Source organism: Pholcus phalangioides, unplaced genomic scaffold (genome assembly GCF_987345545.1).
Source record: "Pholcus phalangioides strain wild (caught in Gottingen) unplaced genomic scaffold, Ppha-v1.0 ptg000008l_1, whole genome shotgun sequence".
Taxonomy (NCBI): Eukaryota; Metazoa; Arthropoda; class Arachnida; order Araneae; family Pholcidae; genus Pholcus; species Pholcus phalangioides.
The window spans coordinates 59,611,458-59,631,316 of record NW_028301601.1 but is presented as its reverse complement, the minus strand read 5'-3'; the positions used below and the strand labels follow the sequence as shown (position 1 = coordinate 59,631,316).

Here is a 19,859-nt window from a genome sequence, read left to right as displayed (position 1 = left end):
TTTTTAGTCAAAAATGTTAATTTTTTTGAAGTTTTAATGAAGTAACAAGTAATTTATTTATTATTATTATTTTTAAATGCATTGAATAGAGTCAAGGTCCTGTCACTTCATCTAGTCTCGTGATAAACATGACTGAATTTGTAAACAGAAAAGAGTCTTTCCTATACGGGTGAATTTCAATGTCCATCCATTGATGAAATTGACATGCCATCCACTGTTTCGAAGTGCTTCGCGTAATAAAAAGTGAGCAATAAAGCTCTACGCAACCATTATTTTTTTATTAATATATTCAATATCAATATTTCATTCATTATAAACTGTGTATTACCTCTGATATATTTTCATATATATTAATTGCATTGAAAATTTAAAACTTGTGTTGACAAACATATCAAAGCATGTGCAATAAAAGTGATCTGTAGCTCTGAAATCTATAGGTCCTGGGTTCAAGTCCCAAATTCGGATGTAGGTATTTTACGGGGCTTGATAAATCCCATGTCACCAGGGTGACTAGAAACCTGGTGGTGGTGCGTAAAATTTTGTATGTTGGATTGCTTGGTCTGGGGGGGGGGGGGAAACTGCATTTGGCTCCCTAAATATTCAGTTGGCACCCTAGTTTTTTTTTAGACCGAGTTCATGTCACTTTGCCAAGTATTTGATTCAACTATTGGTCTCTAAAAAAACTAACTTAGAAGCGAAAGAGAATGATATCAAATTATAGCGCAAAAAATGAAACAGCTCTAGTACCCCCTTTTGAGATTTTTTTCCTTTAGCGAGAAAAACGTCCAAAAGCTGGACAAGAAGTCGCCGAAAGTGAAATAGTCATGCTTTTGGACATCTTTCTTGCCAAAGAAAAAAGCACAAACTCATCGCAAAATAATGATAATACTCTGGTTGTAAAAAAGAGGAAAAGAAATAGACAAAAATAATAACAAAGGAAACAACATTCTTGAACTAAATAAGTGGATCAAGATGAAAAATATAACATCTTAGGTCAGATACGAGATTGGAAATAATAAAACCCAGGATTTAGACTCTCTTTTAAATAACACAATGTTCGGGGGGGGGGAAATAAGATGGATTTAATAAAAACATGGATTGCGGAATTAAAATTTTTACGGCTAGTGTGCAAAAAATTCATGAAAATAGAAATATGAATGTAAATCTTGAGAGAGAGAGTGAAAATTAGATCTTCCAACAATATAAAAACTAGGCTAGGAAGGAAATTGCCAAGAAAAGTCGCCAAAGGAAAAGGGATTTTTCTATAGCTTATATCTGTTCCCAAATGGGAACAGCTATAGAAAATCTGATATAGAAAATTAAGTTGTGAATTTGTTTCACCGATTGTAACTCTAATAGTACTGGTGGATCCGCTTGTAATAAAATCAAAGGAGCATTTTAGGCATTTATTGTAAATTAACTTTATTTCACGCGTATTGGGTTGATATGGAGATGTAAATAACCAGAACTGAAGAATAATCACAGTATCACTCAAAGTACCGTACGATTTCAACTGAAGAGTAACAAAAATGTGGTTGCATGAGAGAGACAAACGGACGCAGAGAAAACTCGCCAGGAAAGAAGCTGAGCCAAACTGGCAGTGGGAATTCGCCAAGACAAAAAAAAAAAGTGCCAATTGCTCCGAAAAGTGTTAGCCAGGACAAAAAAAAGTGCCAAATGAATGTTTATAATGGAAAAGTACCCTCATAAAAGTTACATTCACCAACTTTACTTAAATTCTATTCTTTTTTTATTTGTGTCCATAAATTCAATTATAATTGAAAAAGAAGGAAGAAAGTTAAATTTTTGCATCAAATTTTATTATTATAATAGAACTATTTTTAATAATATTTTTATATTCATAGTCTGTAGTTGAAAATAGATCAGATGAAAGGTTCACTATCATGGACAGAACAGTTTTAGGTGCCGAAGAAGAGAGCCAGCCACTGTTTTATCCTCAAGAAAACCGTCCATCCTTCATGAGCGAGCAACCGAATAATCATTCCACCCCAGTGAGGCCAAACACCAGCTTTCCTCGGGATAGTCGTCCATTGTTTCCCACCGATTTACCAGATAGACCACTTTTTGGCGTGTCCAACAGAAGAGTAATGTATATTAATGCTTATATAAACATATGTCACTATAAACCATGTGTTCATAGATCTACAGTTGCACCCATAAGTATTTTTGACACCCATAAATGTATCTGCAACATTTGTATTTGAATTTTTTAATGAAATATTTAATCCCATGAAACCTAAACAGTGAGTCTCATTACAAACTGTTATGAATGAATAAATGTGTATCTGAACATTTAAATTCAGAAAAAAATTTACTTTTATGCTGGCTCAAAAGTAGTAATAACATAATTTAGTAATAATTTTTTTTGACACAAACAACTAATATATAGTAAAACCTGTCATGTCATGGGCACTATAACAATGTACAATAAATCAACACTTTGTTGGAAGCAGTTTACGTTGTAAAACTGTTTGCCATGTTTTGGTATGGACTTAATGAGTTTTGAAAAAAATAATGATATCCCACTGACCATGGGATATTATTTTTTTTCCCGCAATTGAAAAAGTCATCAAACTTAATTTATATCTTTGATTTATCTATCAAACCCAATCCATATATGCATGATAGTATTCAAGTTATGGCTCTAACTTCACCATCCATAAAACTTTCATTTTGTTGCCTTTCAAGTAGAGGCATGTTTATGGTTTTGCCACCTTAGGCTACACAAATTTTGCTGCCCTTCTCTTCTTTTACTATAATTTCTTGACTTCTCTTTCCTCGAATATGCCATTCTGTGCTATAAGCAGCTTGGTCTCCCTCCACTCCTGCAAGTACACCTGTGTCTCTAAAGGCTGAAACAAGCTATACTGATAGAATGTTGTGAATTCTCATTCGTGTAAATTCTGTGATGTGGGAATCGCACGGCACATAATTTTTATGTCATATAACTTCTACGAATCAAAATTCATAGCGTCTCTGATGTTACATGATTATCACATCATGTCAGAGTGGTGTGTTTTGGCCTTAAGTCACTCTTTTGGTCACCCCCAAGCTCACACACACACTCTCTAAGTCACTTTTTTAGTCATTCACATGTTTGCATACTGTTTTGATCACTAACATACATGCACATGTTCACTCTTTTGGTCATTCACTGACATGGTTCCTTGCTTTATGGGCCGCTGTTTTTATTATTACACGTTTATACATGTTCCAGGTCACTCACATGCTTGCATGCACTCTAAGTCACTGTTTTGATTATTCACAAGTTTGCACACATTCTAGATTATAGTTTCTCAAACATTTTGCTTTATCGTCCCCTTCTTCACAATTTTTTTTCCTTATTCCCTCCCCTCCCCAACTCAAGATGACCAGTGGGATCCTAGATACTAAATCCATAGCTTATACTGCACCCTGAATCATTTTATCCCCCACTTTGGGAAACACTGCTCCAGGTCCTAGTTTCCCAAACTTTTTATTTTGCCCCCCCCCCCCTTTCAGCAATTTTTCTCTCTCGTCGCCCTCCAACTCAAATGAACCAATAGGATACAATGTTGAATCCATAGCTTCTATCGTTCCACTGGGGATGATATTGCCACTTTGGGAAACACTGCTCTAGGTCAATCTTTTGAGTATTCACATGCTTGCTTATGCGCTAAGTCACTTTTGAGTATTCACATGCTTGCTTATGTTCTAAGTCACTTTTGAGTATTCACATGCTTGCTTATGTTCTAAGTCACTTTTGAGTATTCACATGCTTGCTCATGCTCTGTCACTCACTCACCTGCTTGCAAACTCTCTAGGGCACTCTTGGTCACTTACTCATCTAGTACCTTGATGCCCAGGTAGAGGTGGATTTATTGAGGATTATGCAAATTTTGCCAACCTCCTTTTCTTCTACTAACTTTCTTGGCTATTCATTCCTCAAATTTGCTGTCTCTCTGAACTTGCCATCCTAGGCCATAGCCTGCTAAGTCCCCCCCCCCCCGTAAATATGCCACTGCTTTCAAGTAATGTCGAACAACTTTTCACTTATATTTACGATCATTGTCGAACTGGAGTATCTGTGAGCATGTGTCATGTCGTAAAGGACAACATGTGGTTATAAAGTATATTTTGATAACAAAACCTGTTCCTTGTGGTTTTCTCAGAAAGTAAAGCATATCAACACTGTTAGCAGAGAAGCATCAGACTTTCACCTTTGTGTTTAACCGTAAGAACCTATAATACCTTAATAAAGTAGACTCTCAGTAACTTGGCACTCCAAAAGTATCGATGAACATGTCAATTTGAGTGGATGTCAAGTTAGCAGAGTTTCACTCTAAATTTTTGTCTGATCGTTTTTATTTTTATGTATGTAATTATATACATTCAAACAATTCCATTAAATAAAATACAAATTCTTATTAATTTTAATTCAGGGTTGTTTCATAATAGGATCAAAACATGTAAAAAAAATTATCTCATGAAAAATAATGAGGTATATTTGTTGGGTTTTCTTTCCGAAGAGGAAATTTTTTTTTCTAGATTATTCAGTTTATCCCGCAATTGTTCAGCTTTTTCTTGAGTGCGCAGGAAGTGACGTATCACATCGACACTTTTAATGCATCATGGGGAGATGGTGCAGATACTTCTTCATCTGAACTTTCTGCGTGATTCTATTTCTTCGAAACATGAAGCACTTGCTCTTTGGTTGATTGATTATGGAATATTGTGTGTGTCGTTTTCTAAAGGTCTTGCAGTTTCAAAGATCAGAGTCAAAGTTCACAAATTCATCTTCGATAGAATTACTCGTAGCTCTATTTATGCTCTCTCCTCGCGTAATCTGAGGAATTTTCGGGGAAATTATCATTTTCCAAAGACTTGAAACAAAAATCAACATGATGGAAGTGGTTCCGAATTGTAGCTGTCTTCCATGCAGAATCAATCATTTCAACAGCATCTAAAACAGAAATATTTACATCCATTCCAACATTTACAATTTTTTTTGGTTTGTAAAAAGTTTTCATACTTAGGATAATTCCTTGATCCGGCAGTTGTGAAAGTGCTGTTGAATTAGATGGCAAAAAGTATAATTTGATTGCTGAGAGGTCTGTTATTTTTAGATGAGTAGTAAAATTATCCAAAATAAATAAAACTTTTCTTTTTTCACTTGAAAACTTTCTGTTTAGAGCTTTCTCTGCCATTATTTGAAAATATCTGATGACATCCATGCCTTTTTGTTGCCGTCATAGAGTTCTAATATATAAAAGGGATGCATCATAGACAACAATGAAACAAAAGATTGTTGCAATAACCATAAAGAATGTAGAAAAATTCTTAGAACTGGTAACACACAGGCAATTGTGAAAACCAGTCGTGTTAAAGGGGGGAAAAAAATCATAATCGACTTAAGTGGAGTTAAGCCAAACATGTGTCAAGTTAGAGAATTTCCTCTACATTGAAATTAGTATTGTGCCAACCAAAGGAATAATAGATGTTAAGTTATTGAGATTCCACCATAATTATCTTATAACTACCAATAGGAGCCTGTAATACCTCATATGTGTATTACAGGGCTGGACAAATTGCAAAAAAATCTAGGCACCAGAAAAATTTTTAGGTGGCTGAAACATTTCTACCTGAAGAAAAACGTCAAAAATAATGCTTCTTTTGACTTTTTCAGGGCATAATGACTCTCTTTCGTGTTGGCAGACATGCTGCTATAAATTCCAAACATTTTTGTTCTGCTCTCAGCCTGAAATTTGATAACTACGCTAAGAAAATTTTAGGCACCAATGCCAATTTTTTAGTTGCTGTGGCAACCTGGCACTTGTTCAGCCTTGTTGCATTATATATGACCTATTTGTACCTTGGAGTGTTTCTCTTGTCAATAGGAAGATTGTAATAATTCTCCCTCTCCCCCTTCTGTAATTAAGTAATAAATTTTTTTTTTTCTTGAAAGGCAATCAAACACTTCCAGAATGTTCAGCCAACGTTTTACCAGTGATAGACTCACATTTTTTTTTTGTAGTCCATGTTTCAAATTCAATTCATCAGGTTTTCCATCTAGTGAACATTTCAAAGATCTCTCTATTCTTGCATTCTGATTGTTTTGACTACCCTATCTGCTGTCTTCTTTGGTCGTATTAAAAGAAAATTACTTTTTGCAGGTTTCCGAGATTATTAAGCATTCTGAAAATTATGAACTCTTTGAAATACCAAAATTACTCGCCACTTGACTTCACCCCTTAAAGCCTTAACTATGCTTTCCCGATAAAAAAAATCCACTGAATATTTTTTATGCTTTAGAGCATAGTTTCCCAACCTTTTTTGCCCCATCGCCCCCTTCTTCAGAAATTTTTTTCTCCTATCCCCCCCAACGCAATCTAACCCATAGGATCCTATGTTATACCCTTAGCTTTTACGGCCCCCCAGGGAGCGTTAACGCCCACGTTGGGAATCACTGCTTTATAGTTTTCATTGTGTGTTCTGCATGGAACTGTATTTGACAAAGTACTGTTGATCATACAGTAAAAAAATTGAAAAAGGATTGGAAAAAAAAAAAGGATTGTCAGGAACATAATGTAAATTGTGACTATTGCGTCAAATCACAAAAAATATTTCATTTTTGGTGGAAGAGTCAATTCAGCTCTCTAACATTCAAAATTGATGAGATGAATTGTATCTGCTTTGACTAATATGTCGTGTTTCAGGCCTGATGGAATTTTTTTTGATTTGAGAGTAGTAATTACAGTTTGTTTAACCTACTAGTTGGCAATGATCGGTGACTGGGCGCTAGTCGGCAATGGCTTGCACAATGTCATGTTTTTGAAAAAGAAAAAATGCCTACAATTTTTTCCAAAAATACCTTTCACATTATTTTTTGAACAGAATTTGGATCCATGCAAAACCCCTCCTAATTATCATTCTTCAGAATTGGCAGCTATGGTGAAATAATAAAACGCCTCTGGGACAATTATGCCCCAGTGTTAGTGAAATGATTAAACATTACAATACAAATATGATCTTTTGAAGACATAAATGACAATAAAAGTGTTAAAATGACTTGTAATAAACAGATTTTTACCATGTGTGTAATTAAATTTTGATTAGGTTGGATTGAAATAGCATGAAATGTGGAATGTAAAATGAAACCATTGTTTCATATATTTGAAATATTTGCAGTATATATCGTAATTATCATTCGTTTTGATCTCTAGGACAGAGTTGTGAATTTATTGGTTGGATGCGTTACTGCATTACTATTTGCGGTAAGTGATTGTAAAACCTGTTTGTCAAAGATGCACTTTTTTAATCATATCTTATTAGTAGAGCCTGGAAATTCAGGCAAAACGCCTTAAATTCTTTTTTTTTTTTGCCTATTTTCAAAAATGTTGGGTAAAAAATACCCTTTTTGTGGTTTTTGCTGTCATAAATTCCTGTTTCGACACTGTTTTATATTTATTCATGAATTTTAGAGGCCATTTTTGGTAGAATTAGATATTTATAGTATTGAGAGAGCTTCAAAAACATTCATCTTTCTGAAACCTTCAACTCTTAGTATTTTCCCCAGTCCTATTTGGACACAAATAGGCGTAATTGCCTGAGAGATAAGAAAATTGGGATTAGGCATAGGAGTGAGACAAAGACTTGTCATCTCAGCTATACGTAGCTCTCACGTAGCAATCAAAATACTGTTAAATTCACATCAAGTATGTGAGTTCTAGACCAGGCATCTTAAACCTGTTGCACCCCCAGTGCCCCTGAAGTACTCAAAGTGATCTATGCTTGTGTCTGATTTCATGTTTGCAAGCTCTGAATCAATTTCTTGATTAAACAACTTGTACAAATTGCATTCAGGGATTAAAATCATTCTTATTTTATATATTCGTATGTCAAACTTGTTGGAAGGATGCTCGTCTTTTGATGATGAGTACAGGCAGTGCTCGTGACTTGAAAAAGGTTGAAGACTTCTGTTCTTGACAAAAGCAGCCAATATACAGTATAAGAAAAGCTGAAAATAAATTAGGAGTTTGTTTCTACACATGTGCTTGTTGCTCATGCATGATGAGAAATGAAAGTATCTCACAGTACAGATTTCAGTAGCCAATGCTCTTTTAATGAATTTTTTTTTTGTAATTCAATCTTTTTTCTATGTAGAAATGACTATTTTCTCCAAATGGTCGGCAGGGCCACGGCAAAATGGTCGGAGGGCCACATTTCGCCCGTGGCTTAATCAGTCAGCCAAGCAGGGCCACACAACTAAGGGAGGCAGGAGGGTCGGGTGACTTCGGCGCAGAGTTTTCTTTTTGATCGTTCAAAATTATTGGGGTGGGGGGGGGGGCAGAAGAATGTATACTTGCTCCAGGTTGCAGAGTAAATATTTGTTTCCTGGTTTTGGCCCTGCAGCTGACTATGTAAATTCTTGAAGTGCAACCTGTGAAGGGAATTTAAAGTAGTAACAAGGCCTCTCTAGATTTTTCTATTTTTTTCCCCTTTTTCAAAAATTAAACTTCTTAAAATAACATTTTTTTTCCCACAGTACTGCAGAATTGTATTCCAGCATAATCCACTGCTCTATATTAAACACATTCATACGAATATTTTTTGGTTACCCACACCTGGGTTATCCATAATGGGTTGGTTCTTTTAGATATACCCGTAGATAGACTTGCTGAAACACCAAAAATTTGTATGATAGTTATAGCTGTTATACTTCACATTACAGCAATCAACAGTCACTCTCATACTGCTAGGTCACCAGTTAAAAGACCTTAGCAAAATACAGGGTGCAAGTAGTGTAGTGGTAACATGCTCAGCTACCACTGTGGAGGCAAGCATTGGGCAATAGGTTTGATTCAAAAGATTGGCAAAAAAGAAATCTTCCTCTCTCGAACCTGAGGCAACTAACTACTCATAGATGGTGCCTTCACATTGTCTTTTCCACCAAGCCTCCTCCACAAAAGAAAGGATTGGAGTACAATATTAGATGCTACTCCCAGACAGAATTAAAGAGAGGTTAAAAACATTTTAATATTATAGTTTCTATCAAAGTCATAGTCAGAGTGGAGGGACTGTGGAATAGTCCAGGTATACCACAGGAGTTCTTTCTTTAGACAGAGAGAATTGGGCCCCAATGAAACTGTTAGGGAATTACACATGAATGCACATGTCATATGGTGATATGACTGGTGTGCAGTGAAGAAAGAAAACACAATCATGTTCAGACATAATTTAGAAGAGTTAAAACATAATTTTTGTCAAAACAATTTTGCAACATTTTGTGCTATAAGTTCGTTTGAAAAAAAAAGTGTTATTGTCTTCCAGGTCACTCTCATTTGTGCTTTCCTTGCTCCAGGAACTGATGGCAAATCCTGGCCTCCTTCTGGCTTGCATATATACTTTGCTGTCTGTATGCTGTTCATATTTATAGCGCATGTTGTCTTGGTGAGTACCCTTATTCCTTCCTCTCGATTACAATAGTGTAAAGAAACACTTGCAGCTGTTAGCACATGTCATACAACACTGAGGAATGAAAACAATGGTTAAAGAAATTGTCCCTATGGTTATAGCAACAGTCCCTAGTCCAGGGCGGTCGTGAGGGCATTGTGCTGGACTCTTGTCATGAGGATCCAAGTTTGAGCCCCATTGATGGCACAGTGGTGTTCGGCTGAAGTTAGTTTTCTGTAGTTTTCCAGCTTCGATGTGTGAGTGCAAGTCAGTCTCCCATTTGAAGTCTCTCCGCAGAGAGCAAGCAGACCAACAAAACATGAAAATTCAAGCATTTCCATCTTTACTTCGGAAAATAGAAGACAGATGGCATCATGAACACAAAACAAGCTCAACTTGACAACATAAATACCTTATGGGCCACACATATACTCAGAACATACATTCTCTGGCATGTGCAGATTCATTAGAAATTCTGTAGAGGAATGTACAAGGTGCATGTACGGTTAAGTAGTAGTTGCCCCTATTTTAGGAGCTGTAAACTTTGGAATACCTACTGTACATACTTGTGTATGAGCCGACCTCTCCTCCCACTTGAGGACCACCAAAACTGAGAAAAATTAACAATCCGTTAGACCCCAAAAATTATACGCATTTTAGTGAAAAAAAGAAAAATATTTCTGCAATATAAAAGTCATGAAAAGTGATTAAAACCTTTGAAATATTTTTGATTCCATTCATCAGTGCGTTCCAAAACCAACTAACTGTGTATCCTTGACGACCTTCACTCTGTGGACGGCTTTGACCAATTCCCCACAACGACATGAGTGTACAATATTTCAGTCTGCTGGCCAGATATACAAGATAGCCACCGTTCACAGCCAACAAACCGGTGTACTTGTGTTGTGTAGATAGATACTGATAAATTTTCTTTTTTGGAAACACCTTTCATATATATTTTAATGCATGGGCTCACCCTTAGAAATGATTTCACATAGCAATTACCATAATTTTTTTTGAATGGAGGAGGGATTTCTGTGCGTTGCTTGGCCAGGAGCCTCATTTTGGAGGAATGCTGTATAAGTAACATTATAGGAACCAATTTTTTGAACAAAAAACTCAGTTTATAGACAAGTATGTAGGGGTAATTAATGATGATAGGTTTTGTGTCAACATTCTCGTATTGATATTTGTGCAGAGTTGTCACTGTGATTTCAGGGTTTTGGGCAGGATGGGTGACCCTAGGCAGCCCTCCTAGGTTCACCAGAGCAATGGGGCACCCTTCGATCAGACGTAACTGCTGTTTGTTCATCAGAATTCAGAGCCTTGGTTGCTATGTTAGTTAATACAGTAAAATCTCTCTTAACGGACACCTGTCAGATGCTATCACCCCCTCTTTTATGGCCAAATAATAATTTCCTCTTGTATAATAAAAGTATGCATTTCAAACTCCTGATTAACAGTCACCCCCCTCTTTTACAGACAAATTTTTATATCAAACTGGTGTCTGAATATCATTTTACTGTATTGATGAGGGAGCATGAATGTATTTTTTTTTATCTTGGGGCCCCAGGCTACCTTTGCACTTGCTTTCCTTGCAATTTTAGTGATCTCGCAGCACCCACTAACCAATTTCGTATTGTAGCATCTGTTTGGCCTTATTGCAGCAGTTCTTAAATAAGGGTATTCAGACCCCTGGTAGGGTGGTCCTTGGAGATGCTCCAGGGGGGGGGGGGTCCCCTGAGGTTGGATCAAAATTTTACATTATGTGCTGAATATCATTTAAGGGGGTAAAGGAATCTGAGAAACACAAGCGTTAAGAACCCCTGCCCTAGAGTCTATGGCAGTGTTTCTCAAACCAGGGTTCTATGAGACATTGCTAGAAATGTGCAAAAAATTAGTAATGGAAGTATATTTTTGTGTTTGTGAAACTCTCCAATGATTTAATGACCCCTATTTAACTAATTCATTGTTCCCATCTGTTAAAGATGCCACTGTATCTATGTTTGAACAGTCAAGTGATAAATATTAAAAAAATAATATATTTTTTTTCTTTTGTGTTTCCTAAATGTTGGAAAGGCTATTGAAATTATAACTCATGATAACACTATCTTTTGTCCTTTTTTGCCATTCAGATACATTGGTACAGGCAAGGGGATCTTGATCCAAAGTTCAGAGGATTAATTTATTACAATGCCTTCACCATGGTTTTGCTGAGCATATGTGCACTTTCATACTTTTTCAAGAGGTCATTTAAAACGTAGCCATGCAGGATTTGGACAGTAAGTAAAATAGTTGCCAATCTATTTGCTGCATAAATTTTCATATTTTAATATTTGCAACATAGTCTCAGACAGTGTTAGCCATCAAAATTATCCTTTTGAAAACATAAGCAGTGCAGTGGTTATAGGAAAAGAAATAGAGTATTGCAGCAAAAAAAATTAGGGTAGGCTGTGTTGAGACACCATTGCAAGTTTTTAACGTGGACACATTAAGTTGTAAAGCATTGGTGATTTTGAAGTTTTTGGAATCCCCACAAAAGTCACTTCACCCTCACAAACATTTTCTGAAGTTTCAAAAATTCATTTGTCAAATATTGTGTTATTTTGAGAGAAAATTAATTTTTTTTGTAATTTTCATACTATAATTTTTTTTTCAAATGTTCCTTATTGGCTTTCATTTCACTACATTCTTAAAGAACATGTTAAGGCGAATCCAATGGCACCTCACATAAAGTGATAGGCTAGGGGTTCCATGCCATACCAATTTTTGATGTGTGACACCACAGTTTTTGTACGCCATGTTTGCAGCACTATTGTGTTATCTAATGATGCCATACTGAGATCAACTCTTCACTAGAAACATTTAAAATATGTTTTTCTTGCAAAATATTGAACATAGTGTTTTTGCACATGTTGTCCAGAAGTTATTGATTCAAAGTCTGATGTAGTTGCGTGAGGTTCAAAAATCATGCCGATTTATAAGACATATTCACATTAAAAGTCTTTGCATTTTTTTTTTAACTGAGCACACATTCTCTCAAAACCAAAATTGATTGAAAAAATGTTAAATTTTATGGATTTTAGGCATTGCTCTTATTGGAAAAATTCATCAGTCATTACCAGCTTTTATGGGTTGTGTACAAATTCAAATCATAATTTCATAAACTTTTTGTTCCATTGCCCCCTTTTTCAAATTTTTTTTTCTTCTCATCATCCCCCCACCCCTCAAGCCAACTCATAGAATCCTATACTAAACCCCAAGCTTCTACAGCTCCCCCGGACCCTTCCATCGCCCCTCAGGTAACCCCTCTACAACAATATTTTTACTTGATTGGAAGAGTATCATATCAAGGTTTCACTGTATTTTTTCTGGGATGACAACATTTTAAACATTTTTTTCGTAATTGGCAGTCACCCCTCTAAGGTTAAGAATTAACTGTCGGATGAAGATAAGTGTATTATGGTGAATGTAATAAAGCAGATTATGCATAATAATTGATGTAAGTTATATGATTATGTCTAATTATAAATTTGTCATAACATATATAATATAACGGGGATTTTTTTTATGCATATACCATGCTTCATAAACTCCTGAACCATTGCTTTGCAGAAAATTTTATGGTTTGTTAATTTATGATTTCAGAATAGAAACCAGTGAATTATTATAAACAAGCTGTGATGGATAAGATGGCTTCGTTCATCTTTCTCTTACTTTATGTATTTAGAACATTTTTTGGGTTACGTGTGGATATATCATATAGGTGTGCCTTTTGTTTTCATGGACATCAGAACTGTTATAAAAGTTTGATGCCAGTGTTATTAATGATTGCTTTGATTCATCCACATTCAATAGCTGATTCAACATATAGCCAATAACTAGTCAGTTTTTAGGATGACACATCTTTTTACTTATTATGCTATATTGTAATTTTTTTTCCAATTTAGTAACTTATTATTTGTTATTTGTGTGTAGCTTTGGTGTGCCATGTTTGGATTTATCACATATTCGATGTATTCATTGTGGAAAATCAGAATTAACTTGCTCGCTAACTTTGATTTTTCAAAACGGTACACTACCATTTGTTTCTGTGAAATAAATGCCCTTACACGCTTTAATTATTTAGTTCAGCAAGATATATATATACACAATGATTTAATTCAGACATTGATTGATAACACAGTTTGTAATGAATGCTTTAAACGATTGCAGTGAGTCAGAGGTCTGTTCATGTTGAGTCATTGTAATTTTGTGTACTTCATATCAAATCAACAGTGTTGTTAGAATCATGGCTTGCCAGAAAAGATTTCGATCAACTTATTATTTTTACAGTGTTAACTTTTAATCAAAGCGACACTAACCTCTAAAGTTACTGGCTCTGGTTATTAATATTAAATGATTTATTGCATGCGTACTGTACCATTCCATGTAATAATGTTGATGTGAGAGATTGGAGATTTTTTGAAAGTTGTTATATATATATAACTGAAATTTGATGAAAACAAAAATCTCCAGCATAAACGATTGTGCGAACAAGCTTAGGCCATGTTTTTTGTTTGTATATATGTCTACTGGACAAATGAAATTGCAACACATTTATGTGCATAGCAAGTATTTTTATACACCGCTTTTTTTTCCTCTTTACCGAATACTATGTTAGATGATCAGAGAAGGCACAGCAAAAACATCATTCCACTCAGTGTGTTGATGTACTTTTGATAATAAATATTTTATTACGACTCTTATTTTGATTCATTTCAATGATGATTTGTTAAAAGTTTTATTGATGGTATTTTGTTGCCAACATAAGGTCACCATAGACTGACCTTGGTGACAGATTGATCTTGTGAACTGGGGTGAGACAACATTAATTCTTATTTTAAAATGTGGGTGGAGGCTGCGTCATTGACACTGCCACAAGTTTAAACGTAAATATGTCTTCAAACCTTGTTGCAGGTGCAATAAAACTGTTTCGTGGGCTTTATATACATAGGGTGTTTTGTGGGGGGGGGGGGGGTTTCCTCAACTATCTCCATCTTGTGCACTCTTCCTGAGATATTTCATAAAATCATTTTGTTATGAAAGAATACTTGCACCTGGTACTCAAACCTCAGACATTATATCAACATCCCTCAGTGTATGGTACCATTATGTTTCTCTCTCCACAGGATTTATCTGTAGACACACAAAGATTTAAATTTTAAATGACGTATTCATGTCAAAAATTCAATATGGGACAATTGGTAATCCCATTATATATTTCATCTAAGATAAAATTACTACTACTTAACTGTACGTGCATATTCCCCTGCGGAATTTCTGATGAATTGGTTCAAGTTGGAATGTGTGTTGTAAGTGTATATGTGGCCCCCAACGTGCTTATGTTGTCAGAGTTATACTGGTACCGCATCTGTCTTCAATATCTTTGAAGTGAAAGTGCCTGAATCGAAAAAAAAAGGGAAAAAAAAACTTATAGATCTTTTGTGTCACAAACTTGGGCGAATCCATTTTCAGTTTTTTCAGAGGTTTGCGAAACAAAGTAAACATCTGTAGCCTATATAAGACTCTATACTGTAAATTAAAATGAGAAAATTATTATTATTAAAGCAAAGGTAAAGCATCGGCAACTAATTCCAGACAAATATTCTTTTATTCTAGCTATAATAATATTTAAAAATTCTTCATTGCATACAATTACAGTGTACAGTAATTACAAAATTTCTGAAATGTATCAAATTTTTACGAATCATTTCGGAAAAAAAAGGAAAAAGACAATTTTTCTTTTCATAAAAATGAATTTCAAAACAATTTCAAGAGCAATTTTATGAATTCTAAAAAGATTTATATGCCAAGAGGCACAAAGCATGTAGAGAATCGGAATAAGGTCATCAAAAATGTGAAATACTGTGTATAATATTTAAAATGGGTGCACAAACTTTAGCCCATTTGAGATTTTCATACGACCAGGAAGCAGTTTTAAACATGGCTTTGATGCGGTCCTTGAAGGAAACATTCATCTTCTACACGGCCATTAAAGAAAATATTCAGCCTTATATACTGACAGGAAAAAGTAATCCTAGGTAATGATATATCCTGCAAGCCCCCCTAAAAAGTTTGTGCACTCATGCTATCAGCACTAAGTAAAAGTCGGTATGGTCATAAAAATTCTAATAATGCCTAAAAAGTTACCACAAAATAGCACTAAGAATTTGGAAGAAGAGTACGGTATATAATACTTTTAGGCAGGGATTATACTATAAAAGTTTTTATTTATAAAACTTAAAAAATGCAAACAATTAGTGTATTGGTTATATTCGCTCGAATGTAACCAATACGCTTAATTGTTTTTTTTTAAAGTTTTGTAAAAGATCTTTCATCAAACTTTTATGGTGTAATCCTTTTTTTAGGCGAAAATGTAAGTTGAAAATTTCTACAACATGAATAGTTTTAGAAAAAAATAAAGTAACGCACAAATATATACATATAAGTCGTTTGAATTTTCAGCATTCGGTACATTTTTTCACTCTATATCTTAAAATTTTACTTTATACTTTGTTGGCTGGTCCCAAGATGCCACCATGTCTTAGACTCTTATCAAACCTGACAGTTTTGTTTCCTTTTTTCCTCCACATTCAATGCATTCCTGACTGGTTTGAAGACACTTAAGAGCAAAGGTGCACAACCTTGTCCCGCCAAGAGGTTCCATCCGGTCCACGAAAGGTTTTCTGACCATATTTCCTTTACTGATTTCCCGTGGATGCGGGAAATTGCGATCCAGACGCGTTATCACCAAAAAAAAAAAATTTTCAAATGTAAGTTAAGTTGCCAATTCTCACCAAAACATTTTTTCAAAGGTGAGTAAAGTCGCTAATTACAGCAGAAAAATTTTCAAAGACTAGTGAATTGCTAATTACAGCAGAGAAATTTTTAAAGGCAAGTGAAGTTGTCATTTAAAGCCCAAAAAATTTTCAAAGGCAAATAAATTTCTCAATTACAGCCCAAGTTTTAAAAATTGTCAAAGGTGAAATGGCAATAACAGCTAATTGATTTCCAAAGACAAGTAAAGTTGCTAATCAAGACCAAAAAAAAAAAAAATTGTCAAAGGCAGGTAAAGTTCCAAATTACTACTGAAAAAAATGTCAAAGGCGATAATTTCTGTCATAGAAACAATCTTAATTCTTCATTTCATAAATTCAAGTTTGCCTCGATGAAAATAATGGAGAAAACTTCACATTTTATGTATGAAAAAAGTTGAGACTACAAAAAAATTACGGGAATGTCCCATAAAATGAAGGTCATATGGTTATCATATATATATAATATGTATAACAGTTTCTGGCCCATGAGGGGCAGAATCACCTCATATCTGGCCCGCGGATTGAAAAGGTTGTGCACCCTTGCATCCTGGAATGTTCACCAAAGAGAGTGTGCCACGGCGTCGTTTAATGGCCATTTGGAAAAATTGTTGCCATCGTTTTCAATTACTTGTCTCGCCTTCGAATTGCACTGTCAACGCAGGGCACTCTCAGGGAACCCCTTTAAACGAGTCTTTTTCCTGATCTAAATTTCTTGCCCACCTTATTTCTGTTTGCCCTTGGCCATAGTCTGCTTAGCATCCCTGTAAATACGCCTCTGAGCATTCCCATGTAGGTAGGTTCCATGCCTCAAAGTGTTGCCAAAATGTAGTTTTTTTCTTACTTTTCATCTACGCATCGCATCGGCAAGAGATTTTGATCATACTTGGTGACTCATCGTCAAGAAGGGTTGGACCCATCCTTCGATCATATAATCAAAAAATTAAGTTTATATAAAATCACCAAAAATTGGATTTCAGTTTAGTGAAATTTTTGAATCCATGAAATTCAACAGTTGCATTCAATAGAAGTGACGGTCGGCGATGTAAATCCATGTGAATTTGGCCCCAGAAACATTATGCTGTCTCAATATAAAAATGCTGTAAATTTACATAATTTTAGTTATAACATTGATATTAATTTGTTACCGTCGGTCTCTCGATTAAGAATATAGACGGAAGTAGACTTGGATGGCTGGGGAAAGGGGGGCAAGACGATGATGGGACAATTATGATTTAATATATATATATATGCTTATACATTAGATCAGTCGGCTCCGGGGGGGGGGGTGGAGGAGGGGAATTGAAGCCCCATGATTAAGAGCCATTGAAAAATTTATTGTATCGATTACTGTGGCGACTTCCTCTGTTGCTGTTTTATTGGCTTTTTGCAGCTGGAACCAGTGGCGTCGGAGCCGGGGGTACTCAAGCATCCAATAGTGATTTGTGGCATGGATCCCAGTACCCCCAGAATTGATTCAGAAATTAAAATTTCCGATATAAAACTAAAGACGAGCACCCACAGTTTAGAAACACTTCCGACGCCCCTGGCTGGAACATTAGGATGAAGGCAGAATTTTTGGTTAAATTGCAGAAAACAGTCCACTTTTTGGCGGCATGAGTTATTCAATGCCAAGATTGTTCGCCAAAAGAGGTCCTATATCCTTACACGTGTCGCTAAGATGTGAACCGTGGCGTGTGCAATATTTAGTAAGCGAAATTCTTCGGTTTATTTATTAAAACCGCATTTCGTCACACTGTAGGGTTGCTAAGAAAAGTAAATGGCGGCACGATTGGCGAAATAATTTAGGCGGGCCCTGTTCTGCATTTGAACCGAATATCATTTGTAATAGCTTGAAAATATACTACGTCTATTAAGGCTGCAGATGATCTGTAAAAAGACCACCACAATAGAAGACACATATCCTTATCACAGCACAGCAATTATAAACTGAGCCGAATGTACAGCAATTATAATATATTACACGCACAATACAGACACAAATGAGTAATGGAAGATTGTCATCATGAAAATAACCGCTTGACTGGAATCGGTTTGAGGCACACTTTGTACTTGTGGACACACACACATACACAACCGCGATGCGCGGGGATCGCACCACAACGATCAAGAAACGATACAGTTCTGCTTGTCGTCTTTGGCGCTACTGCTCCGTCGATGCCTGGTGCCATCTCTCGACGAGCTCTGCATCGATCTCTGCTGCCTCGCGACCGCCAGGGCATCGTTGCTGACGTAGGATATCCTGACGCCGCCATAGGCCCTACGTGCGGGTAGCCTGTACGGATCGTCCTCTTCGGAACTCGAGCTGGAGCACGTGCTGCAGTAATCGTCGTCGTTGTCGTACCGGTGGTGCCGAGCCGACGAAGTCCTGTCGACTGACGAATACGCTCGGGGGCGTCGATTGTGCGGGTGGCCGGCGGCGGCTTTCTGATAGGAAGACTCCATCTCGAACTGGTCTCCGTAACTCCTGCTGCGCAGGATGCCGGAAAGTCTCTTGTTGCTGCTGGTCGTGTTGTTGCCCGACGACGACGTGGACGAAGGAAGGTCGTTAGTCCTGGAAGGGCGGAGCTTTGGACTGCCGCCCTGGTTGTTGTTGTGAAGTGTGCGTTCGCTGACCGTGGACGACGAGCGACTGCGTTCGACTTTGTTCGAAGGGACGCTATCCCCTTCCTCGTCACTAGAAGGCGGAAGCTTAGCCGTTCCCGGACTAAATCTCACTATGAGCTTCTTGGAAGACGATGTGGTGTTGCTGCCGCTGCTCTGCTGATCGCAAGGGTTGCCGTTGTCCTGGGCCGGTGGTAGTGCCGCCTGTACATCCCGGGTCAAGTCGGGCATCGAGAAGTGAGCTGTAGTGCGCCTGTGATGGTACCTGCTGCCACCCCCGGGTGCTCCATCCGCTTGCTGTTCTTCTATCTCTTCGACAACCTGTGGATGAGTCAAGTGAAAAAAGGGGTCACATACTGGACGCGCAGTCACTGGAATATCACATTGATCATCCGTTGAAAATTTCTGCAATGCACGATATTATCAACACGTACCTGTACAAATACTTGGGGTGACTTTGCCATCAATGCGTCCAATGTCAGGTCTGTAAGGTTGATCGGTTCCCTGGAACGTCCGTAGCTTTGTACGACTCGTGGGTCCCCAGTCATGTAGAGTGCCTCGTCGTTGTTGCCACCCCTTCCGCTGTCATTGATCGAAGCAATAGTGCTGGCTATCTGCGTGTAGTGCTCCTCGGAAATGTTGTCGTCGTCGTCTTCCTCTTTGGCAAGTGTAGGCGGTTTCCTCAGCGAGGATTGTGGCGGTTGTTGTTGATGGGAAGCTGAAGCGCGATGCACCACCAACGGACTATGCGGCACAACGGGGCTTCCACACGTCCTATAAGAACCTTGCCCGTTCTGACCCGGGACGAAGTGCTGCTTCGTATTGCTCTTCTGGTTGCCAGGCGAGGGTTCTGGGAAGTCATAAGAGAAAGAGAGGTCAAGAAATATAATTTTCAACATTTAACATTCTCAACAGATATAACGG

The 19,859-nt window shown here is 36.9% G+C and overlaps 2 protein-coding genes across 8 annotated transcripts in view; one reads left to right on the top strand and one right to left on the bottom strand.

The window, feature by feature from the left end:
• The first annotated feature begins 113 nt into the window (after positions 1-113).
• LOC149084672 (transmembrane protein 243-like) lies at positions 114-14,201 on the top strand. Its single transcript, XM_089235091.1, has 6 exons — positions 114-243; positions 1,866-2,105; positions 7,224-7,274; positions 9,331-9,450; positions 11,589-11,735; positions 13,102-14,201. The coding sequence occupies exons 2-5, from the start codon at positions 1,905-1,907 to the stop codon at positions 11,715-11,717; spliced, it is 501 nt and encodes a 166-aa protein (XP_089091217.1). The 5' UTR covers positions 114-243; positions 1,866-1,904; the 3' UTR covers positions 11,718-11,735; positions 13,102-14,201.
• An 886-nt stretch (positions 14,202-15,087) lies between these two features.
• LOC149084670 (uncharacterized) overlaps positions 15,088-19,859 on the bottom strand; it is a 183,596-nt gene continuing 178,824 nt past the window's right edge. For all 7 annotated transcript variants that reach the window (XM_089235085.1, XM_089235086.1, XM_089235090.1 and 4 more), the window contains 2 exons: positions 19,370-19,785; positions 15,088-19,256 (listed from right to left, as the gene is read on the bottom strand). In XM_089235085.1, the coding sequence (XP_089091211.1) occupies positions 18,438-19,256; positions 19,370-19,785 (1,235 nt within the window). In that variant the 3' untranslated portion in view covers positions 15,088-18,437. The remainder of the gene's footprint in view (positions 19,257-19,369; positions 19,786-19,859) is intronic.

Coding starts and splice junctions, on each gene's coding strand:
- LOC149084672 (XM_089235091.1), top strand. CDS start 1,905: ATGGACAGAACAGTTTTAGGTGCCGAAGAAGAGAGCCAGCCACTGTTT. Junction 2,106..7,223: donor TTGGCGTGTCCAACAGAAGA/GTAATGTATATT, acceptor TTTGATCTCTAG/GACAGAGTTGTGAATTTATT. Junction 9,451..11,588: donor TTATAGCGCATGTTGTCTTG/GTGAGTACCCTT, acceptor TTTGCCATTCAG/ATACATTGGTACAGGCAAGG.